General features: G+C 38.8%; 1 protein-coding gene across 1 annotated transcript in view; it reads right to left on the bottom strand.

The window, feature by feature from the left end:
• The window catches only part of Htr4 (5-hydroxytryptamine (serotonin) receptor 4, G protein-coupled), a 223,922-nt gene extending 198,586 nt beyond the window's left edge, over positions 1–25,336 (bottom strand). Inside the window, exons 1-7 of the mRNA XM_013025489.1 lie at positions 25,249–25,336; positions 21,874–21,993; positions 20,470–20,540; positions 19,822–19,994; positions 9,993–10,070; positions 1,229–1,452; positions 1,069–1,167 (exon numbers count right to left, since the gene is read on the bottom strand). Coding sequence (XP_012880943.1) covers positions 1,069–1,167; positions 1,229–1,452; positions 9,993–10,070; positions 19,822–19,994; positions 20,470–20,540; positions 21,874–21,993; positions 25,249–25,336 — 853 coding nt within the window. The remainder of the gene's footprint in view (positions 1–1,068; positions 1,168–1,228; positions 1,453–9,992; positions 10,071–19,821; positions 19,995–20,469; positions 20,541–21,873; positions 21,994–25,248) is intronic.
• Positions 25,337–25,855: the final 519 nt, after the last annotated feature.

Below are 25,855 nucleotides of genomic sequence, written 5' to 3'. Positions count from 1 at the left end.
ACACAATGGAATTCTATGCCTCCATCAGAAAGAATGACATTGCCCCATTTGTTAGGAAATGGAAAGACTTGGAAAAAATTATATTAAGTGAAGTAAGCCAGGCCCAAAGAAACATAGGTCCCATGGTTTCCCTTATTTGCAATAACTAGTATATGTCTGAGACAAGCAGAAAAGGTCAGCTAAGTTGATGTTAGGGGAATGAACCCCAAGATAAGTATTCAACCGTTTTTTTCTTTCTTGCGATTGTTTCTAACATATTTATAAGATGATTTCTTTGTTGCTTTGTATGTCCCTCTTCCAGGGTATAATCCCTGTTCTCACTGTATTTGATGTTGGTATAATTTGTGGAGGGGAAGGAAAAAAACAAATTTTTTAAGTAGGGATACAGATGGACCCATTGCAACAATGAGATGTACAAGTCATTATGTTGAAAAATGACTTTACAACTTTGGCACAGGGGTAGGAGAGGGGGTGCGGGGGGGACAGTGGAAGGGGAGATGGGAAGGGATAGGAAGGGGAAACAAAGGAGGAGGTATCAATGCTTGATAAGAAATGTACTCATTACCTTACATGTAATTGTAACCTCTATGTATGGTATTTTCACAATAAAAAAAAAAAGCTCAAGGACAGCACACACAATCCATGAGCTCAAGCTTTAGAGTTCTAGGGCCAACAGAGAGAGAGAAAAAAAGAGAGAGTGAGAGAGAAAGAGAGAGAGGGAGAGAGAGGAGAGAGATCAATGTGTAATGTTACAAAACACCAATAATGGTAATATTTTACATTTTAAATGTAAAATATGATTTACATTTACTTTTTTGCATACACTTACATGTGTGTAAAATACACACCTACATTTACATGTATTACATACATTTTACATATGTGCTTCTCAGTATTTGTCAAATTCCCAGCATAGAGTGGGGAAAGAGCCTATATACTCTATTTTAAATGTTTATAAAATACTTTACTCATGAAAAGAATGCTGGCCATTGACAGGACAGGTATTTGGGAACACCTGTTGATGTCAGCTGTGCTCAGAGACCAGGGTTGGAAAGGGACCGACTGTACCTGGGCTCAGAGCAGTGGAAACTGGATCAACCTGGTTCCAAGATAAAGAGGGCTGGCCACAGTCCTTCCCAGAGGAGCAGGTGTGGCCTTGGAGGAAACCTGTAGGAGCAGAGTGTTTGGCACATGGAAACAGACATGTTCTTAGCCACACAGGACTCACCTCCATGCATTGCAGCTGGACCCCAGGCATTCAGATCCTGATTCCATTTATTCCATCCTCCGCCCCAGATGGGCTCCGGAAAGTGGAATAGAGAAATGGAGAAGCACGTGGGAGAGGCATGAGGTAGCTGGAAGCCTTCTGCTGATAACAAAGCCTGGCTTTGTGTGAGTTTTACAACTTCTAGTATCTTCTGATCCAGAAGGCTGCTTGGGTCATAAAACACCCTGAGGAGAGAAAAAAAAAATGGAAATGGTGTGCATAGTTTGAGTCTCTCATGTTAACATCAATAAATATGATAAAACCTAGATTAGGAATATAAAATAAAGCCTCTAAATAAGCCAATTAGCTTTTGAGGACAGAGACAAAAGACTTGATGGTCAGAATTTAAAAGAACAAAGCAAAATCAAATAAAAAGGGAACATTTTTGTGGCAAATAAACTGGAATTTTAATGGCCCTCTGTTGAGCTTTAGTTTATAGCCTTAAAAATTGGGAGTCTCTAAAACGTAGGGGAAAATATGCTGTGAGTTACCAAAAGAATGCAATTACAGTACATTCAAAGGTTAATGACAAGATCTTTGTATGCATTTAGTCCATGTACTTCAAAAGCAACAAGTTGCTCTTCTATCCTCTCTTTCCCACTTAAGTACCCATGATACCATACCCTTGCCAAAGCTGATACTCATCTACTCTGCCACATGGCTGACTTGCCAGAGAAATTTTGCAATCAGTGTTCAACTTCCCATTTCTTCCTAGAGTCTTCTTTTTCTAACAACAAACTAAAGTGTAAACTATTCATATGTCCCTTTAAGGATAATGATATATGTGGGTATTTATTATTGTTTAAAGTCAAAATAGGAATTTATTTTTATTTTGCAACATTTTATTTGGCACAGCTTACATGCATAAGAACAAAGGCAATTGCTCTTTTTAAAATCACTTATTTCTGGAAGTAAACATTCTATAATTCGTCTCAAGTAGAAAACATTCCTTTGACTTTCCCCTTTTTTGCTTCATTATTTTACTTTGCCTTTTTCTTTCTTTTAAATTAGTGCCACATCCCTTCTGCATACTCAGATGATAACAAATCTAGTCATTATTATTATATGGAAGAAAGTGTTATTATGACATTTTCATATATGTATGTAACATACTTTGATTATCTCCATCTCTCTTCCTATTCTCAATTAATCCCTCTTCTCTTATACTCTCTCTGGGTGTGCATACTTTAACAAGTTGATCTTTAGTTCTATCTAATTTCTTGCAACTAACATAGTTTTATTTTTAATGCCTGAACAACATTCTGTTGTGTATTCATGTAACAATTTATCTGTTCATGGGCACCTAGACTGATTCCATTACTTGGCCATTGTGACCAGTACTACAATAACCATGGCTGTCCAGGCATCTCTAGTGTATGCTGATTGTCATTCTTTAGGGTATACACCTAGGAATGGTATGGCTGGTCATTTGTTGTTTCCATTTTTAAGTGTTTTTTGTTTGTTTGTTTGTTTGGTGTCTGTGTGTTTCTGTGTGTGTGTTGGGCAGTACAAGTATTTATATCAGGGTTTTGCACTTGGTAGACAAGCATTCTACCACTTGAGCTGTGTCATCTACTTTTTTTGCTATATTTTTCAGATAGAGTCTTCCTGTTTTGCTTGGACTGGACAGTGATCTTCCTATTTACACTAACTGATTTAGCTGGGGTGACATATGCTCACCAGCACTTCCAGCATTTTCTGTGGAGTCTCATGAACATTTTGCCTAAACTTGCCTGTAATGACAGTCCTAATCTCAGCTTCTCATGTAGTGAAATGACAGATGTGCTCCATCATGCCCAGATTTTTATTGATTGAGATAGAGTCTTAAAGAACTTCAAACAGAGGCTAGCCTTGAGCTGTGATCCTACAAATCTTCCCCTCCAGAGTAAGTAGGATTATAAGAAAGAGCCACGGACACAGCTGCCTCCATTTTTAATATTTTGACTTCCACAGAGGCTGCACTCAGTTACATTTACATCCACAGCATAGAAAGACTCTCTTTCCCTTACATCTTTTCCAACATTTCTTTTGTTTTCTGCCCACACCCATGGTGACTGGGATGGGAGGGAATCTCAGCAGAGTTTTGATTTTCATTTGCCTAATAACTAAAGATATCAACCATATTTTTCACATAGTTATTGGCCATTTGTCTTCCTACATTTGGGAAGTGTCTATTTAGTTCATTTGGCTGTTTATTGATGAGATTCTTTAATAATTTGATGGGGTGTTTTTTGTTTTTAGTTCTTTAGGTAATTTGGATCTTCTGTTGATAGTTGGAAAATACCTTATTTTATTCTGTAGGTTCTAAGTTTGTAATTATTTTATTTGCTAGGCAAGTTAATATTTTTTTAAAAAATGAGTAAATTCTCTAAAACTTGGTGAGTAGCTAAATCATAGTGAGTCTCTTAGTTTATTTCTGGTCCTAGTACCTGGGTCAGGTCTAATGCATAGAGGATTCCCTGTTCATGTTCTAAGAATGAGTGAATTAACACATGAACCCTTCAAGCTCACCAACCATTTCACACCCCACTACTACAAATATCTTTACCTTAAGTACTTCATAGTGACTCCTAAGAAATCAGTATTATTTATCAAGGAGGGGCTAGGAGACTGAGAAGTAATGTGTTTCACTTATATGTGTTTGTCCAATCAACCATAGAGGAAACCATTCTAAATGAGAGAAGCAATTCTGTCCTCCACACTGTCTGACTATAAGCTCTGGAGTTCGTATATTGGAAGAATAGATTCGTTCTACTTTCCCCTTCAGTTTTCATGTTTCCCTCCTGAAGAGCAGCGCAGTGTGATGCTAGTACCTCTGGTCATGTGTCTTTTCTATAATGTGCCTTTAAATACTAACAACCAGTATCACTAACACTCAGCTACAAAGCAAGACAGCCTAAGATCAAATCAGCTAAGTTGAATTTATTCTAAAATGGCATAATGGTTTCTAGCGTCATCCTTGATAAGACTTACTGACACTAAGTTTCACCCATATGTACTTTTACCTGTCAACCAATACTTGAGATAAAAGCTGAGATGAAGGCATGGATAAAGGTCTGGAGCATTTTCTGTATCATGAAAATACCTAAGAAGTCTGCTTTCTGTCTCTCTGTCTCTGTTTCTGTATCTCTCTCTCGTTCACTCTCATAGAAGTTCACCTCTATCGCATAACTACATTTTGCCACTCTCTACTTCCCTCTTCTTTGTACTTCAAAAAATAGATTTTTGCTACAATTTTAGAGGCCCATGTTTCATGAAAATGACTTTTCCTTTAAATCATGCATAATTTTATTTCAAAGAGAAAATGAGATCTGAAATGGGGACAAGGATATTTAAGAAGGAAGTAATGATAGCATAGCTCCAGAGAAAGATAGATTCTATGAGAGAGAACTGGGAGACACGTAAATGGCATCTAATATCCTGGGCAATATTTGTGCATTATATTACTCCCAAAAATGAAACTGTATAGAATACGCAAGTTATACACTGGGCAACAGTGCTCAAATACTTCCCCTCTAGGGACTTAATCTTTGAAATGGTAAGAACCATGGTGCCTGTCCCATAGATGGCAGGAAAGAGTAAGGGACATGGGCTTGGGAATAGTTCAGTGGTAGAGTGCTTGCTTGGCCTGTACAAGGCGGTGGCTTTCATTTGCAGAAAACACAAACATGGACACACACACACACACACACACACACACATACACACACATAAATAACATACATTATGTTATGAATGTAAAGCACCACAGTCCATTATTAGCAATACAGGTTATTTTCACTAATTGACTGAAGTGGAGGGTCTGATATATATACAGCACATCACAATTTGGACTAGATATGTTTCTATGTGCAATAGCCAATTATGGCCTTCCTATATTAATTTTACCTTTTATTAACTTTAAATAGTTGCTCAGAGAGGTTTCAGTTCCATGTGGCATTAATTTACTAATGGATTGCCTGATTGATTGCCAGTCTTGGGACTTGAACTCAGGGCCTCACTCTCTTGCTTAGCTTTTTGGCAAAGGTGGCATTCTACCACCAGAGGCACACCTCTGCTTTTGGTTTGTTTGTGTTCCTGGTTATTTGGAAATACAGTAAGAGTCCCTCAGACTTTTCTGTCTAGGCTAGCTTCAAACCAAGATCCTTAGATCTCAAGCCTCCTGAGTAGTGTGAGCCACTGATGTCCACCTCAGCATGTTAATTTATGGCTACACAGTATCTTGATCACTGTCAACTCCTCCATATAAAAGGAGTATTAAAATAACTCGGTTTATTTTTTATTAATATATTAATTATGCAAAGGGGTTTCACTGTAGTATTTTTATATACACATATGTTATTTGGTTGAACTCATCCAATCTATTACTCTTTCTTGTTCTCTCTGTCTATATCCCTCTCACTCTTTTTGGTGCCAGTCCTGGGGCTTGAACTCAGGGTGTGGTTTCTGTCCCTGAGCTTTTATTGCTCAAGGTTAACACTCTACAGCTCCATTTCCAGCTTTTTGCTTGGGCTGGCTTCAAACTGCAATACTCAGATCCCACTCTCAAACTCCCAAGTAGTTAGGATTAGAGGTGTGAGAGACTGCAATCCAGCTAAGTAATGAGGATGTGTTTTCTTTTCTTTCCTTTTTGCCAGTAGTGAGGCTTGAACCTAAGGGCCTCAAGCACTCTTGCTTGGCTTTTTTGCTCAAGGCTAAGCCTCTGCCACTTGAGCCACAGATCCATTTTCCTTCTCTCATTCTTTTTTCTTCTTCTAATTTTAAGGGGTGTCATTCTTCTATGTTCATACATGCATACAAAGTACTTTCATTATAAATAGCTTCCCCATTTCCCTCTCTGTTGGCTCTCCCTTTCTCACTGGTTTGTCTCTCTAGACAGTCTCTGTATTATATTCATGTTCTTTTGGAGAGAGAACTTGTGATGCTTGTATTTCTTAACATGATGCCCTCTAGTTTATTTAATTTGTATCACTAGTGGGGCTTGAACTCAGGGCCTGGACACTATCCTTTAGCTTTTTCTGTGCAAGGCTACCATTCTACCTCTAGAGCCACAGCTCTACTTTTGACTTTTTCCTAGTTATTTGGAGGTAAGTCTCATGCTCTTTCCTGCTCAGGCTAGCTCCAAACCATGATCCTCAGATCTCAGCTTCCCGAGTCTCTAGTATTACAGGCATAAGCTACCAGCATCTGCTGCTAGTTTAGTTTCATTCAATTTGCCATAACAAAAAGATGTCCAGAACTGAATGCCTCATAATCACTTCAAAGTTAAGCAGTTGGACATCAGGTGAAAGGTGTGGTTAAAGAAGGAGGTAATGGAATTATTTGCAATGTTAATGCCAAGAATGGATGGCATCACCAAGGCTGAAATCTTTTCTAGGGAGCCATTCTTGCACCCAGGCTCTAGGTCCACAAAGGAGTTATATGAAACTAAATTGCCTAGAATGTATTGTTCTTAGCACAACTTTGCTTTCTCTGTAGGCCTATAAAAAAGCCAGGGAAATTACATAATGCTTGTGTTCCTGACTAAAAACTGCTTACTTAATAATAATGACCAAAATTCTGTTTACAACAGTAGTTATACATTAGTGGACAACTAAAATTGTAACAATTATTATAATAATAAAGAATGCAAATATAGATATATGCCAATAGTTGAAATCTCAGTGTGTGCGCGTGTGCGTGTGCGTGTGCGTGTGCGTGTATGTGTGTGTGTAAGGGAGAAAGACAAGGGACAGAGAGACAGAAGGAACCAAAGAGAGATTGGTGAAACCATTTGACCTTTGAACCAAGGAATACCTAACTTTCTGGCTGTTGTTCCAAGAAACCTAAATGATTCTCAGCAGACATACCCTGAAGGAATGGGATCACCTAGCAGATGATAGAATGACAGGACAGGAATTGATAACACAGTTGAAGTATTCCACCAGATGCCCTGCCTTACCAGAGGTTGAGACATGGTAGATCGTAGTTTGAAGCCAGCCTGAGCAGGGAAAGCTGTGAGCCTCCATCTCCAATCAACTAGCCAAATGCCACAGTAGAAGTATATCTTCGGTAGGAGAGCACCAACTGTGAGCAATCATGCAAAGCAAAAAAAAAAAAAAAAGCAGGAGACCTTGATTTCAGACCATGAACATACAAAAAAAATATAACTGGCTGACTAGATAGATAGCAGATGGATAGATAGATAAGACAGAACAACAGATAGACTAGATAGATAGGTAGATAGATGGATAGATAGAAAGATAGAAACATAGATAGATAGATAGATAGATAGATAGATAGATAGATAGATAGATAGATAGATAGATAGATAGATCTCGTAACACAGTGCTTTTTGACAGAATTTCCCTAGCTATGGAGTCAATCACACCTCTGTGGGAAATGCTTTTGGGGGCTACATACAGCACTGGGACCTGTTCCTCATTTCATCCATCTGTAGCAACTAGACTGTAAAATGTCTACACCTCTGACTCCATCTGTTTTGTGTTTTCATGAGTACAGTGGAGATACTCAGAATTTAATTCTGCAGTGTCTGGGCTTGGATACTGGCTCTACCATTTATGCTAGAGCCTAGCTCATAAACTCCCACATATCCGAGACATGGAAACAGAAGGCTTACAGGCTTGCGGCAAGGCTTAAGCAATATGTATAAAAACTACCCAGCTCAGTTTCAGACACCTCTTTATTAAATCATTTGTTCTAAGATCTCCCAGCACATTTTGATTTGCAAGAAAACAGAAGTTTTTTTACTCAGCAAATTATAATCAAGAATAGCCATTTGGATGATTACATAGATTTTTGCTTCATATTATGCATTCACTTATTTTAGGTAGGGTGGGGAATCAACAAAAAATGCCAATAAGGAAGGCAGTTTTTAAAAGTCACTGAATTTTGAATATAAAAATGGAAAGGAAATTGTATTCTGTCTAGAGAATCTTTAAAGTAACACTGTGATATGTCTCTGACAGTGCAAAATCCTTCTGGTATGAGAATTCAATAAAGGGAAATTGAGTTCTGAGCCTCAATCAAGCGGTTTAACTATTAAAATGGGCATAACGACCTTCCTTACAACACCATTGTTGGCACCAAGAAGCTGTTCTAATCTCTTCTGTGGCTCTCAGACATAAAATCTGGAAAGCAAGAGCATGGTGTGAAGGTACATACTTTTCTTCTGTTTCTTACATCCTGGGATTCTGTCTGTACACAGTCGGGTCATAGTGTTTCTTTTAATGGGTAGGTGACAAGATAAAAATAATTATCATTTGAAAGTCCTCTAACCTGGAAGGAGACTCTTCCCTGTGATTTCTGGGGTTGTAAGATTTAAGATGGAGAGACAATGATGTGGATACAGTTTTACAAAGGACATGAGGATTTCTGGAGAGAGGTCTAGGACAGAACCTGAGGGGGTGCGGGTTGTACAGACTAAGAAGCCGGTGGGAAAAAGCAGAGACAGCATTTGGAGGTCCTGGGGATTCTATCCTTGTTGAGACAGACTTAGAAGTTGATTTTTGCTTTTGTTTTGTTTTTCTGCAGAGGCTGGATCATTTTCTTTTGATGAAGCCCATTCCTGACATTCAGGTGACCTTAGGCACCATCAATGCCCCTATTGTTTACAGGTGCCAAGCAGCCACACGATCAGGTTTTCTCACTTTGGATAGGCACATCACTTCTACATTTACCCCTGTACCTCATATACATATTTCCAGAGGGACACTTTGTTTAAAAATTGATTAGCATACATTTGTTGTATAAAATAAAGGATTTCATTATGACATTTTCCTACTTGTAGATAATATCGTTTGATCACAATCATGCTATAAGATTACTGAATATATCCCCAAGGTTGCTATATGACTCCTTTTCCCTGGGAAAACCCAAGGGGTAGAAAACTTCTTTTCTGCCAAAGTTCTCAGTTTTAACCTTTCACAGATGGACACAGCAATGTTCAGACTGTGATTTGTACTTTCCTGAGGTTGATTTCCTCTCTCCTTTAGTGTGTCAACTCTTTTTGTTTTTTATTGGAATAGGGAAACAATAGATCAGATATATTTTCTCTCTCTTCCCTTACCTCTGTTATCTGGCTAAACCCAGGACAATTTTTTTTGGGGGGGGTCCGGTTGTGGGGCCTGTACTCTGGGCCTGGGTGCTGTCCCTCAGCTCTTCAGCTCAAGGCTAGCGCTCTACCACTTGAGCCACAGCGCCACTTCCGGCTTTTTTCTTTTTGCTTATGTGGTGCTGAGGAATGGAACCCAGGGCCTCAGGCATGCAAGGCAAGCACTCTACCACTGAGCCACCTTCCCAGCCCCACAGGACAATTTTTCAGACACAATGTAGGCACCATCTCTTTATCCCAAAATACCCTATAAAAAGCCCAGGTAAGAGGTATGACACTATAATGAAGTGATTCATTGCTGCCACTGGTCACCTCTCCTCCATGATAATCATTGCCTCTCCCACACCTTCCTCACTACAGAGCTGAGTGTAGAAATTCACAGAGAGCAAGTTCCCAGTAAGAGATGGCTGTTTTTTTCACATTTGCCTGCCTTTTTATTTTATTAATAAGTTTTTTTATTGTGAAAATACCGTACAGAGGAGTTACAATTACATGAGCAAGGTAATGAATATATTTCTTATCAAGCATTGTTGCCTCCTCCTTTATTTCCCCTTATGGCTGTTTGAACCACCTGATGAACAGCACATTTTGAAGCAGCTGCTAAAGACTCACCTTATGGTCCATTTTCCTGTGATTGCACCCTGAAGGTTGAGAAATCGGGGAACATCCTTCTTTAGGTTCCCATGGGAACTGAAATAAATGTGGCATCAATTAGAGGAGAAATGAATACACTAAAAATATCATTTGACAAAGTAAAAGAATGTCACCATTTCAAGTATTCTTATTATACACGCTGCCCTTTTTTGCCTTAGGAGAAGTTTAAAACAGCTTATAAAAATCATGATTCTTTGGTAATTATACAATTACACAGCTTATTCATAGATCCTAATAATACAAGTCATATATATGTATATATATATGCAACTCACACACATACACCTAGCGCGCGCACACACACACACACACACACACACACACGTAAAATGCCTCCTGGAACTGGGTCTGTGATCTGTCTCTTGCTTTGATTTATTCTTCAATCAGGTTTTGCGGAGCACCAACCACCATTCTAGGTTCTACAGACAGAATCACGAGTAGAGTGTCAGGATATTCCTTTTGTTCTCCCTCTGTTTAGTATTTTTTATTATCTTTAAGTAGTTATATGAAAGAGCTGCCCTTTAACAGAGCAATTTATGAATACAATGCATCTTGATCAATGTACCTCTTTTACCCATCCCACCCTAGCCCTTTCCTTACTTTTCTGAATTCTGTAAGATATGCATTGAGTTCTTGACTACATTCTTTCCCCTTTATCCTCTTCATTCATAGACTTGGTCCCTTTAGCCCCACCTCCACCCCTTGCAAGTAGCCATTTCCTAATGCTTATTTAGTTGAGCTTTGATTTTGCCTTTCTAAGGACTTGCACTATTTGAGTAAGGTTACACTTTCCAAACATCATGTGATACACAGTCTAGAAAGAGGAACAAAATCTTTAAATAGCAAGCCAGAAGATCTGAAGTCATGCATCAGCGTAGGTTCCCACAAGGTACTGTGATGGAGACTTGTGGAGAGACAAGTAGGAAAGGCATCTCTTGGGAAGAAGCTCCTAAGATGAGACATGAGGATTGTTCCCTTAGGCACTGGGGGAAGGCCTGTTCCAGACAAAAGACAAAGAGCCTGAGGCGGAGAGTCGGTGTTTGACTGATGGGGACACAGCTCCACAGGGCTGCAGCAGAGCTGAACTGGGGGACATGGACTAAGATTGATGCTGAGGAATTTTGCTTTCACCCAAACAGCAGCACGAAGTCACTGAAACATCTTGAGCAGGGATGTGCTATTAGTTCAATATATGTTTCAAGAATCATCATGATTGCGATGAGGAAATATCTAAGAGGATAGGAAAAGAAACTATGGAAGGCAAGAAATGGAGTTAGAGCTGGTGTGGTTTACAGAAGGATGCTGACAATAAACAAGGGAAGACATGGACGTGTTTGAGATATAGTTTGAAAATAGATGCCAAATGAACCTATGTCGGTGCTCTGCTAAAACTTTGTGATGCTTTCTCTAGTCACTAGGTTTCTGTCCAATGCCTCAAAGTCCTACCAACCCGCTTCTTCTGCACTCCAGCCCCATTACAGTTCCAAACCATGCTGACCTCCTTCCTGTTTCTTGAACACAGTCCATGCTCTTTCAGGCTTTTCTCTTCCTCTGCCTGAGACAAGTTCACCCAGAATTTGTGATATTCTCCAAGTCTATCCCCTCAACTCTTTAAATCTCTGCTCAAATGTATCTCAACAAGCAAGTTCTTTACAACTGTCTGCTCCACCAAGCTATCCCTACAGCCTTCCTGCATCCTAAACACAGGTCATCGTCTAACTAGTTCTGTCACTGTGTCCATCAGCTGCTTGTTGTCTACACTCCAATGGACCACCAGCTCCCATAAAAATTTTGTGAGACCAGATCTGGCACATAGTAGAAGCTTGAAAAAATGTTTTATGAATGGGGAGAGGGAACAGGGAAGTAATCTAGGCTGGTTCTCATGTTTCAATTGGGTGAAGATTTTTATATAAGATCAGAAAAAAAAACTGGAGGAGAGAAAAAGCCCCATCAATCAATAAATACATTCAACCCCATTTCATTCTACAATAAACCAGGGCACAGAATAAAATGAGATGGAACTGGCTTTTCTTGAAGGTGAGAAATTCTGATTTTTGAGGAAGCTGTGAGGCATAAGTATAACAGTAAAAAGATAAATTAGATGAATGCTTGGTCTTTTCTCCTTTCCTCCCTCTACCACTTGCTCTCTACCTGCATACAAACTGAACCTTCCCCACTCACTAGAAACTTCTACCTTTCTCCTTTGGGAGCTGGCACATCCTCTTTCTCTTGCTACCTTTCAGCAACTCTTGAAGTTGCTCATGACTATTGTAATTTGGCTACTGAGTCTCTTGCAAATGAAATAAGTGACTTTATCCTAAAGTCCATCTGCAAAATTTCCTCAACCCACTTATACAAACTATTTGTCTATTTATGATTATTTCAGGAACCATCCTCCCTCCAGGCCAATAAATGTTGATACCCCCTTTGGCAGTCCTAACTCCTTCCTTTCTATTGCCTTGTATAATGAACCTGCAGTGACATGAAATGACTACAGCTTTCCTTTGGACCAAGAAGGCTTCTAGACAGTCTTTAGGGAAGCAAAGATGTACTAGCCTTCCACTGTAGGGCCAAGAGCGAAGTTTTTAAAAACGCACCTTTAATTGCTCCTTTGCATACTTTTACCCTTATGCTAAGCATCCTGCTCTGTTAGAATTCTTTTAATTTTCTATTTGAACAAAAATATTAGTATCTAGAATGTAACAGATGCTAAAAAAATGTGTTAACTATCCTGAACCAGAAAATCTCCCCTGCCTATTAACTTGTTTGAGCTCACTTAATGAGAAACCATCTCCCACCACCACCCCGGTTCCCCTCAATAATACTCAAGAGCAGGGTGAAGCCTTTGCTCTTGAAAGAATGTTATGGCTGCAATGCCTTTCTGTCTCCAAATGTTTTCAGTCAGATTCTTTGCAGGCATTGAACTTGTTTCAGTGAAGCATTGACAAGTTTGGATACGAGAGGAGATAGTAAATAAACTAATAATCATCAATGTTAGTGTTTCTCCTTGTTGTCTTACTACAGATTTACAATAACAAGTATGTGAGAATCTGAGCTCTGAAAAAGTCCCCCAAAGACCATTAATCCAAGCTTTTCATTTTCTTTTTCTTATAGGAAATTAAGATGTAGAGGACTTGTGGAGGGCAATGTAGCAATGCTTTGGTTGAGCCAAGATATACCAGAGTTTCCAGTGCCAAGTTGAATGCCCTTCTTCATATATTTCTTTCCTCTACTAGCAGGGGTTTTTTTGCACAATGTTGGGACTGTCTTTTATCATGGGGGTCTCACTTCATACAAGGACAAACAATAGGAAACCCAAAGGCAAACTCATCCTCACTCATGCTAATTCCTCAGGGCATACATGACAAGAGGGCCAGAAGTTAGTGTAAACGTCCTTACTAGAAAATTTGACTTGGCAAGAGAAGATTTGACTTAAAGGAAGTGCTGAGCTGTGTTATGGAGAACAAGCCAAGAACGGATTAGGGATTGGAAAAGATGGGGACAAGCATGCTTCACTCTGTATGCTTACCACAACCCTTTCTTTCAGGAAAAGATTGTACATTCCATAAATAATTGTTGAATAAATTATCAGCCTTTCTCTGGCATTGATTTTAAAAAATTATACTAAGATGTACAGTGATTCTAAACCCTTAGATGCCAGGGAGCCAGACATACTTAAATTAGTCTGGAAAATTCAAGGACTAGACAAAATTAAGAGATTAAAAAAAAAAACTTGGCCAAAATCTGTGCTCCAAACAAATGTGCCTAATGGACTCATTTTTCCCTAGTTCATTTCTCTTCTTTAATGAAACTTCCCAGCTTAATGTCTATCTGGAATATCTTATTATGACAATTTTTAGACAAAACGTAACTAGCCCCTGCAGTCATGGGGGAAAGACAAATAGTAATCACGTGCTCCTAAAGATGTATAATTATTAGTGTAATGAGGAAGAAGGATCTGGTGAACTGTGAGCAACAGTCATACAGTTAGTACAGGTCTAACTCTAAGGACATGTCACAACTCACACCCTATGCTACTCTCATTTTAAGACCCAGTCAAGAAATTCTGTTGCCTCCACAGGTAAGTCTGACCATGTAAGAACATTTTCTTAGGGGATCTGCTTCTTTTTAGGGCACAAGCAAAACAGAAAACAAGCAAAGGAAAACCATATTTTATTTCCATCCATGAAAGATTTACAAAATGTCTGCTATGTATCCAGGCATTTGGCTGGAGCTGAGTAGACAGCTGATAAATGGACAAAACAGACCCAGATTCCACTCTCCTACAGCTTAGAGTGCTATAGAGGAAATGGACAGTAATTGCATGAACACATAACAGAATAAATATAAACACAACTACCCAGCAGTACAGGAAATTATAAAGTACATCATTTAAATCTAAGTTTTTGTAAGGATTTTCTAAAGATTGAAATGTCCATTGATAATTAAAGAATATGTAGTAATTAACAAAGCAGAGAGCAAGGATGCACTAGTTCTGCCCCTGGGAAAATGCTCCTCTCTGACCAGGTTGTCATGGCAAACCATCTTACCCGATTTAAACTGTGAAAAAGAGAGAATTCAGAGTAATGAATTAAATTGTTAAGGACAGCAAGCTAAGTTCTGCCCTGATGCTTGGTTTTGATACCTATTTTAATTTTTTTAAAGAAATTGTACATAGAGGTTAGAATTCCATGTCAGGTTGTTAGTGTACTCCATCTTGGTCAATGTCACCCCTTCCATCATTATTTCTCTTCTTGTGCCTACCTTCAAGTTACATAGTTCATTCTTTACATAATACATATTGAATATAATACCTGAATTTGCTCATCCTTTCTCCCTCTGTACTTCCCATTGTACTTTCCCCAACACCTGTTTCTGCTTCCCGGTATTCACATTGATAAATAGTGTTCATTAGTTGTTCAGAGAAGTTACAATATTGGACAACTTTCCTAAGTACACTATCCTTAAGTCAGTTTGTGTATGTGTACGTTCATAAAACACTGTATATGTTATCATACAGGTTTGTATTTTAAATTTAGCTTCCATATATCAGAGAAAACATGTACTGTTTTTCTCTCTGAGCCTGATTCACTTCACTTAACATAACGTTTTCTAGGTACATTAATTTCCCTGTAATATTATTTTTTCTAATAAATGAACAAAGTTCCATTGTACCACATTTTCTTGATTCACTCATCCATTGTAGAGCATGGGAGCTATTTCCACAACTTGGATATTATGAAGAATGTAGCAATGAACATGGATGTACAAGTATCTTTTCTGAATCCTGACTTGTCATATTCTGATACTTTCTCTTTTTTTGTTGTTGGTCATGGGGCTTGAACGCTGTCCTTCAGCTCTTCAGCTCAAGACTAGCACTTTACCACTTGAGCCACTATGCCACTTCCCATTTTCTGAATGGTTTATTGGAGATAAGAGTCTCACAGACTTTCCTGCCTGGGCTGGCTTTTAACCACAATCCTCAGATCTTAGCTTCCTGAGTAGCTAGGATTATAAGCATGAGCCACTGGTGCCCAGCTTTTTCTGATCCTTTTTTTAAAAGGAACTGATTTTTTTTTAATTTTTCAAGTGATTGAAAAAAATCTCACAACAGAATGGCATTTCATGACATATGAACATGATATAAAATATAGGCAAACTTTCAGGATTATGATTTGAAGCCAGCCCTGCCAGAAACATCTGAGAGAATATTCTCTCCAGTTAACCAACCAAAAGCTAAAAAGTGTGGTTCACATGGTAAAGCACAGGCTTGATCAGAACAGCCACATGAATTGAAAGGCTGATTCCCTTCATGCCACAGCAGCAGAATTGAGTTACTGGCTGCAATACAGGCTCACAAATCCTTAAATATTTGCTATTTGGCCCTTTAGAGAAAAGATTTCCCACCTCATGGATTATAGAAAAGCATTTCTTGTGAGAAGATAAAATTGTCAGTGTTAAGGTTGCTGCTTGCTGGACAAGCTTAACTGTTTAGGGCAGTTGAATTATATCAGTTCCAGAAAGCAAGCCTTCAACATTCACAGGGATTGGCCTGCTTTCTGGCTGGTGTTCCTAACAGATAACTAAAGCTTTTGTGGACAACTTCACTTCCATACAGTATAGCTACTTTGCCCCTATGAAGATGAAACAGTCACTGGTCAAGGTAGGGGAATTTGAGTTCCAGGTATAGTAGTCCATCTATTTAAAAACCTAAAAATCAAAGAAAAACTGATGGGGTCCATCATCTCCCAAATTAGCATCCAAACCCCAACGTCTGATGCCATAAGGGCTTCTAAGAGCCTTGATTCTCATTTCTCTCCTGCTGCAAAGCAGCAAAGCAAAGAGAAGTAAGACTAGAGAAATGAGGGGCAGATCATCTTTTTGTTGCTTTGGTGTCGGTTCTAGGGCTTGAAATCAGAGCATGGGTACTGTCCCTGAGCTTCTTTGCACAAAGCTAGTACACTCTGCTACTTCTAGCTTTTTGGTGATTAATTAGAGAAAAGTTTCCTGCCTGAGCTGGTTTTGAACCTCAATCCTCAGATCTCAGCTTCCTGAGTAGCTAGGATTACAAGCATGAGCCACAGGTGTCTGGCTAAGAGTTGGAACTCTTGAGATCTTTTATAGCACATGTAAGTTCCAAGAATAACCTAAAAGAGCACTTGAACAAGATATTTTTATAGTATTTATAATTGTATCTCTCTCCTCCTCCTCAGAGATATTAAAGCTTTAAGGAGGAACTAAAAGAAAATCTGGCAAGTCAAAATCGCTCATAGTACCTGCAGAATAGCTTAAAAGAAATGAACATTATATGCTAAATCTAGTTGTATCTAGCTGTGAAAGAAACTGAGTAGCAATGAACACCTGTTCACAAAACGTCTCCTTTCCTACAAGCATGATTCACAATTCCATCTGCATTCAGATTTGATCAGGGCACAATTTTCTTAATCATCATAACCTGTTTTCTTGGAAATTGGTCCCTAATGGGATCACAGGAAGTAAGCATCTTCTGCCAGCCATAAATTTTCTTGTGCAACCACTGCCTGGTCCAGCTTTATCCTGAGATCACTGGAGGAAGCAAAGACGAAGGAAAAGAATCTCAGTGATCCGTCCTCTACTTCTCAGACTACTGCTTTTCAGACTCCTCTTTCACAATGATGAACACATGAGGACCCTGCGGACTGTCTCTTTCCAACAGAAGGAAGTAATCCCCCTCAAAAGGGACAACAGCTTTCTCTGAGGTTCAATAAAGCCCTGTTTGATTTAAATCTCATAGCAGGCCTTCTGATCACATACTTTTCATTCTAAGAGCTTATCAATTCCAATTTGCTTCTGAAATTCTGCTTTCATGAAGTAACATATCTAGTCTTATGAGACTTTGCCTTCTATAACATATCCTACTGAGCAGTTATAGATGGACAAGATGCAAATGTGAATGGATTCTTTTTCAATTTCTTATATATATATATATATGCATATGTTTTTATTTATTGTTAAAATGGGGGTTGCAGTTGCATGAGTAAGGTAATGAGTCCATTTCCTATCGATCATTGCTACCTCTTCCTTTGTTTTCTCCTACCATCCCTTCCCTCCCCACCACCCCAACTCCTGCCACCCCCAACCCGCCCGAGAAGTTGTAAAGCTTGTTTGTTTTCAATATAGTGTATTGTACATCTCATTGTTACAATGGGTCAACCTGTATCCTTATTTAAGCATGTTGTTATTCCCCTTTCCCTCCCCAAATTATAAAAATGTATATATAAGATGCAGGGCACCAGCTTCAAATACAGTGAAAACAGAGGTAACACTGTGGGGGAAGAACATACAAAAGAAACAAAAAAATCACATAGTACATTATAAATGCATTAAAAACAACAGAGCCAAAGATAAAAGCTCTTGTGTCCCTATCTTGGAATTCATTTCACTTAACAATATCTTATGTGATCATGTGTACATAGCTTTTGACCTTTTCTGTTTGTCCTAGACATATACTAGTTATCGCAAATAAGAGAAACCATGGGACCTGTTTCTTTGGGCCTGGCCTACTTTACCTTCACTTACTATAACTTTTTCCAAGTCTTTCCATTTCCTAACAAATGGGGCAATGGCATTCTTTCTGATGGAGTTATAGAATTGTGTGTGTGTGTGTGTGTGTGTGTGTGTGTGTGTGTGTGTGTGTGTGTATGTGTGTATGTATACATATATCACATTTTCTTGATCCATCATCTACTGAGGGGTATCTGGACTGGTTCCATGTCTTAGCTATGGTAAATAATGCTGCAATAAACATAGTTGTGCTGGTAGCTTTAGTGTAGTTTTGTTTGTGATCATTTGGGTAAATTCCCAAAAGTGGGATTGCTGGGTCATAAGGGAGCTCTATGTAGAGTCTTTTGAGGAACCTCAATACTACTTTCCAAAGTGGTTGAACAAGTTTACATTGCCACCAACAATACAGTAGGGTTCTCTTCTGGCTACATCCCCTCCAGAATCTGTTGTTATTAGAATTCTTGATTATAGCCATTCTAACTGGGGTGAGGTGAAATCTCAATGTTGTTTTGATTTGCATTTCTTTTATGACTAGAGAAGTTGAGCATTTCTTCATGTGTCTAATGGCCTTTCTTATTTCCTCTTCAGAGAAGTCTCTCTTTAAGTCTTTAGCCCACTTATTTATCAGGCAGTTGTTTCTCTGAAGATTTGTTGTTGGTGGATTTAATTTTTTGAGTTCCAAGTATATTTTATTTTATTTTTTAGATATGAGACCCTTGTCTGTTGTATGGCTACTGAAGATCTTCTCCCAGTCCATGGGCTTTCTGTTGATTTTGGTAGCTATGATCTTTGCCATACAGAAGCTCTGCAGTTTCATGCAATCCCATTTGTCCAACCTTTCTTTGATTTGTTGTGTTTCTGGGTCTTTATTAAGAAAATTTCGGCCTGTGCCAAGAAGCCCTAGAGTTTCTCCTATTCCTTCCTGTAATGTTTTCCAGGGTGTCTGCTTTGACTCCGAGGTCTTTGATCCATTTGGAGTTGATTCTGATACAGGGTGATATTTAAGAATCTAGCTTTAATCTTTTATAAATGTTAAACCAATTTTGCCAGCACCATTTACCGAAAAGTCTATCTGATACCTTTAAAATAAGAAGACGAGCTATATTATCGGGAAAAGAATCTAACTGACAACTAACACTTCTGAGTATTTATGAGCTGTAGGGTCACTATGCTAAACACTATCTACTAGAATTTTGCTTAATTCTTAGAAAAAGAAAAACTTGTATGGTTGAAAGGAGAATTGTCACCATCTTGCAGATGAGGATACTAGCTTGGAGGCCTTAAACAGCCTTAATGTGGTCATGTGGCTGGGCCAACGCAAGCCAATCAGCTCCAAAGGCAAAGTGGGAATCCACAGTTTTCTCTGGTGTGAAGCCAAGTGTAAGAACTGATGGGCAGAATCTTCCAGGTTTCATTCACTTCTAATCATTCAGCAGATCAGTGCCATGCAACAGTTTTGCAGGATGTCTCATCTCAGTTGATGAGTGATAATCACTCCCCACAATGTTTGCAGTTTTTCTTTGAGACAGTCTGGATATTGTTGCTTTTATAAAATCCCTGAAATGTGCCTGGCACCTAAAAATATCCTGGTGAGCCATGTAGTGAAGTTCCTAAGTGGAAACTTGCTTGCAATGGGGTGCCTGCCGAGTGATGATGATATCAAAAGCAGGGGAAACTCAGGACAGGAGCTGGAGAGTCAAGATTGAGGTCCAAACTCTGCCTGGATTTGCTTGGAAGCATCAACCGGAGCAGCTCTCCTCTCAACCCCTTTTCTGTTTGTGAATGGTGGTGCATCTTAGCACAGCAACGCAGGTTTACAAAGAGTATCCGTTGCTCATCCTCATGATTGTGAGGCTGACTGGTGAGGAGACTCTGGCAATTGCCCATCAGCCTAAGAGAATCCTGGGCCACCTTTAGCTGGGAAATGATCAAAATTCAAAGTATACTTCCTACTGAATGAATATGACTTTCACATCATCGTGAAACAAATATGATATACAAGTTGTTATGTCGAAAAACGAACTTTATAACTTTGGTGGGGGAGAAGGATTGGGTGGGGGGATGGGGGGATAGGAAAGGATGGGAATGGGAAACAAAGGAGGAGACAACAATGCTTGATAAGAAATGTACTCATTACCTTGCCCATGTAATTGTAACCCCTCTGTATGGTATTTTCACAATAAAAAAAATATGATCAGAACAGTCTGTATTTGGAGATGGAAACTTCAAGGGGCTAATGAGTTCAAGAAGAGTGGAGTGCTCATCCAGTGGGACTGGAGTCATTATGAGAAAAGGAAGTCCCACCCAGAGTTGTACAAAGAAGGCTGTGTGAGGAGTCAGGAAGAGAATGGCCATCTGTAGTCTAAGAAGAAGGGCTATGCCAAAAGCCAACCTCGCCAGCCTCTTGGACTGCACCCTCCGTAAGTGTAGGAAAAGGAACTCCTGTTATCTGGGCTTCCCAATCTATGGGATTGTGTTAGGATAACGTGAACAAACCAAGTACACCTGCGCCTACAATCCTGTTCCCTGGATGTCTAAACTTGCCCTTTAAAAGGCCTGCTATGTCAGCTTTCTTTGATATTTTGTGAGTTACCCCAGGTCTCCCAAATAAATGCCTCATTGACATATATTATAGACAGTAAGACTGCTTAAAACCATAATAACCTCCCTGAGTGCCTCTTAGAAGTAAAATCTGCCCATACTACAGCTAGGTGATCCTAAAAGCCTACTCTGGTCCTAGCCCTTGACACTTTGTAATGGGTTTTTGGTTTTGTTTTGTTTTTTTTTTTTTTTGTAATACTGAGGATTGAAATGGACCTCCTGCCTGCTAGACAAGTGCTCAGCTACTTGGGGAAGAAGACATGGATCTGTATGTTCTACCAAGTGTAGGGAGAATGAGAGCTTTGGTCCCTGGAACCATTGGCAAGCAGCAGACAGAGACTCAGGGCAACCTATCAGAGGAAAAATCTAGTCTCAGCAAAGATTTCCCCTTGAAACTTCTCATATAAAGTCCTTGCTATTCAGTTAAAGAACCATACAAGTGTGAATAGGGTACATATCAGAGGGTAGCATGGGAGATAAGAGGCAAAGGATTTGTTATATCACTCTAGGGGAAGGAACACAAAAGTCCTCTGAAGAGGAGAGGGATTGAATGGCCTGTCCTTCTGTCAATATGGAGGCTCAGAGGTAGATTCATTTGACTCAAAGGAAACCATGTGACGTTTCTTGCATACTCAAGTATGTAATGTGACATTCACACAGGCCAGTTATGCCAGACATAAAATTCATATCTCTTAAAGATTCACAGGGATCAAAGGCTGAATGCATACTATTGTCCATGTAATTGGAAAGATTTTTTTAAAGCGTATTTTATTACCTTTAAGTAGTAGTACGGAGAGGTTAGCATTTAACAAATCAGTTTGTATGTACAATGCATCTTGATTGATGTACCCTTTTCCTCATTCTCTCCCATCCAACCCAACCCTTCCCTTCAATTTCCCTAGTTTTATGGGTAATGCATCGAATATTCTTACTGCATTCTCCCCTTATCTATCTTCATCGGTCTTCTCCCCTCAACTCTGACCTCCTATTCCACCTTTCAAGTACCAGTTTCATGGAAAGTTTTAATGAGCCAGGAAAGTAAACATGTTTGTCACATTTATTGCAAAGTGTATGGCTCCCAAGATGGAGCATTCTCCTTCTTGTTCCTAGGAAAATGGTTAGCAAGAGAAGACCAGGATAAGCTATTAACTTTGTCTTTAGGATGTTTGGGCATCCTCCTGTGATAAGCCTGTACCCGCATCCTGGAAGGCCATTTTATCATCTTTGTGTTCATCATCAACATCTTCATCTTCATCATCATCATCTTCATCATCCTTGTTATCACATATATCAGATACTAATACTGCTGCAGACCCTGTTCAAACAGTAAGTTTATCATGTTTTCTCCATACAACAGCTTTTCGAACAAACTTTTATCACCCTCATTTCACAGATGGGAAAACCAAGATTTAATGAGATCAAGTAAAAAGTTGAGTGGAAGCAGATTCTAACAATGCAGTAGATCATTGGACTTCACAAACATATAGTCATATTTTTAAATAAATTCTTATGAGAAATATGTTTGATTTAGAACACTAATGTAACATGACAATATTCATATAATAAGCTTTCAGAGCAATTCAATTTAACTGGAAGGATTGTTTTCCATATTCTGGTATCAGTGGTTAGCCAGACTTTCCCCAGGTCCATATAAATCCTGTTTTTATGCCATTTCATGAAATTAAATCTGTCTACGGCACTTCTCTGATTTCATTTTCAACATAATTCCCTCTTAATGTCATATGATAAACTGCATCAAGTTTGTATTTTAGGAAATTGATAAGAAATATACTTCATTATTTTGTGATTAAGATTAGAACATAATAGCTTAGATTTCCCAGAAAGTAAATGTCTTTAAAATCCTTCACACTAGAAAAAACAAATATTACTAACAATTTTGTATACATATTCTTTCAACGCATTCTCTTCTCCATACAGATAATTATATACTAGCACAGAAATGGTGGGACAAGATGAAGCAATTCAGCAGTGATATTCACTAGACACCATGTTAGAAATGAACTATACAACTGGGGGAGTGAGAAGGAAAGGGGCGAAAGACTAGAAGAAAATGAGTGAGAGGTGACACTGTCCTAAAAGAAATATACTCATTGCCTGACTTGTGTAATTGTAACCCCTCTGTACATTACCTTTACAATAAAAAAAACCTTGAAAAAATAGGTGCTTAATTAAATAAATATATATATATATATATATATACACCTATGTGCACATACATATTTACTTTAAAATGGAATTATGGATTACGTAACATTTGCCTTTTTATTTTCAATTAACAACATCACTTTTCAAAATAAACATAATACATCCTCATGGCCAAATAAACGTCATATAGAAAAGATATTTAAAAGAGTAATCAGGTGTCACATTGTCACACAAGTAACATGTTCCCAAAACAACCACTGTCCATCATTATATATATACTATACATACACTAAATATATATAATGACATATATTTATATATCCCTTTGATATTTTAAGCACATGAGAATATACCTAAGTCTATCTCTAGTCATAACCAAGATCAGTTATTGTGGTCTCGGTTTCTTTTCTTTACTCTCTCCATAACATCTAGGTTGTCTATCACCCAAGAGACTTTACATCCAGTGTATGTCATTCCCTATCTGAAAAGAGTATTTAGAAATAGAGACACTAGCAAAACTATCTATCTTGAGAAGCTGAATCTTTTGTTTTCCAAGCCTTTTTTTTGAAGCTATAAATAGCAAACAATAGTTAATAATGTTCAGGCTACTAAGCAAAACATATATAATTTTGAATGTGATCCAGTTTTAAAAATAGACAATAAACAGCTTGATGTAACAACCCCACCTATTTATTTCTCAGTAATGGTGATCCCAAGTTCAATTTCCGTTGCATGCCTGCAGTACATAGACATTCTATTCTGTTTATTTAACACAGCTCTTATTCATCACATGCACCTGTGCTAGACCCAATTACTCAAGCCAAAAGTATTTGACACTTAAACAGCTGTTTATGACCATTGGGATTCTGAGACAAATATTTTTAAAACAATTCTAAATTACAAACCTCTGCATGCCCTCCAATTATTCCTTGTCATAGGGGAATTTTGACCAAGACAGGAGCTTAACTCATGACCACATTACATTAAGCACCACTTCACACTATAGTTTGACCACACAGTTCCAAGTATCTGCCCTGAAAAGAACTCACTGAAATGCTGTAGAGAAGCAAGCACACTTCTTTGGGGAACTGGGAGTTTTCAGACACTCCCAAGAAAATAAATGGCATGCATGATTCAGCCTTTTACAAAAGAGTCATTAGTAGCTTATGGAAGAAATATTAAAATGACTGTAGCATAGTAGTATGACCAAACACATAGAAAGATGAGATAAAGGGTCCAACTGAAAAGGCCCAGCAGGATCAAGGGGGCTGGGCACATGTAAGGAGGTGGATATGGTCAGTTTTGTTGACAATATGCTAGGTAGGAGAATGGAGGAGAGGAGACAAAAACAATCTTGAAGCACATAGATTTTCTATGAAGACAGAAATAGACATAGTTTGACTAGAGATACCTTGGAATAAAGTTCTAATGCAGAGGAGGAACTTTCTGGAAAATGAGAACAGATGATAAATTCCATTAGGAAACGTGGAGGTTGGCAAGTCAACTAGGTTTCTATTTCATACGTATAAGAACTAGTAAAAATAATCCATCCTAGACCAATGCCAGCAGCTCACACCTGTACTCCTAACTCTTCAAGAGGATGAGATTTGAGGATCCCAGGTTGAAGTCAGCTCAGGTAAGAAAGTCTGTGAGACTCTTATCTCCAATTAACCACCAAAAAAGCCAGAAATGGAACTGTGGCCCAAGCAGTAGAGTGCTAGTATTGAAAAGCTAAGGAATAATGCTCAGACCTTGAGTTCAAATCCCAGTGACAGCACATCATACAAAGAAATAACAGTCTGTCACAAAAGGAAGACTAGACTAGAAGAAATACCTATGGCAGAGAAAGGGATTATACAAGAGATCATTCACAATGGGAAGGTGACAGATTTTTCAAATTTTTAGTTCTCAGGGCCACCAGATTAATTTCTTACCCCGCCCCCCCAAACTTATTTATTATGTTCAGCAGAGAAGTTGACAGTGGAATCCATTAGCTGAGCCCTAAGGGAGTCCCAGGGCTTATGCTACTCAACTCCACCTCCTTACTAATATCTAAATGATGCCAATGACAAGGCTTCCCCTTCTGAAAGGAAACTTGAGATCCAGCCCCTCCCTCTGCCTTCCAGATGGTGGTGCACATGTCAATTAGAAATGTTCAGGAAGCGCTTTCCTCTTTGCATTCAAGAGAAACAACTTTCCTTCTTTGGAGCTGGCTCCCACTTTCTCTCCGTCCTTAAATGGAATCTGTTATCTCTTTTCTAAATTATCCACGACTGGTCCTTCACACTGTTTGTGCTCTTAGTAGATGCTCTGCAGTAGGCAGATAAGAATGGGGCTCAGTTAGGTATCATTCTCTGCTAGTTTCCTTAGCAATGCCCCAGCGATTTCTAGCTCCCCTACAAACCTGCTTCTGAGTCAATCTCCTTTTGGCTGGAGTCCAGGCCCTGGCAGAACATCACTGTTAAAATGATAATAACTCCATTTTTCTTCATGGCACTGACCAGTTTATAAAATCTTTCACAGCCTTCATTTCATTTCCACAGCATAATCTCACAGAGCATATAGTCTCAGTATCCCCATTGTGCAGGCAAAGAAATTGATGCATATAAAAATTTTATAGTTTGCCTAGATTGCATAGCAATGAGTCAACCAAAACAATGAGCTTGGAAACAGAGCTTTTGATATTTGTTCACCTTGAAAACTGATACTGAATCACAGCTAGACTTCTTCATGTGCACAGCAGAGTTAGTTAGGAGTTATTCCCGCCAAGGAAGACCTGAAATGAATCATGTCTTCCCTCCATTAAGTACAAAATCTATGAACACAAAATCTTGCTCTTGAAGAGAAATGATAAATGATAAAAGATTTCTCTATTCACCCACAAACTTGTTCTGTATTCTTTCAGTGGCCAAAAACCTTATATGTTTCCAGGCACTGGTGGCTCATCACTATAATCCCAGCTACTCAAGAGGCTGAGATCTGAGGATCAAGGTTCAAAGCCAGTCCAGGCA

The sequence above is a fragment of the Dipodomys ordii genome, unplaced genomic scaffold (genome assembly GCF_000151885.1).
Source record: "Dipodomys ordii isolate 6190 unplaced genomic scaffold, Dord_2.0 Scaffold85, whole genome shotgun sequence".
NCBI lineage: Eukaryota > Metazoa > Chordata > Mammalia > Rodentia > Heteromyidae > Dipodomys > Dipodomys ordii.
Note: the sequence above shows the minus strand (reverse complement) of the source record. Positions and strands in the feature narration are given on the sequence as shown.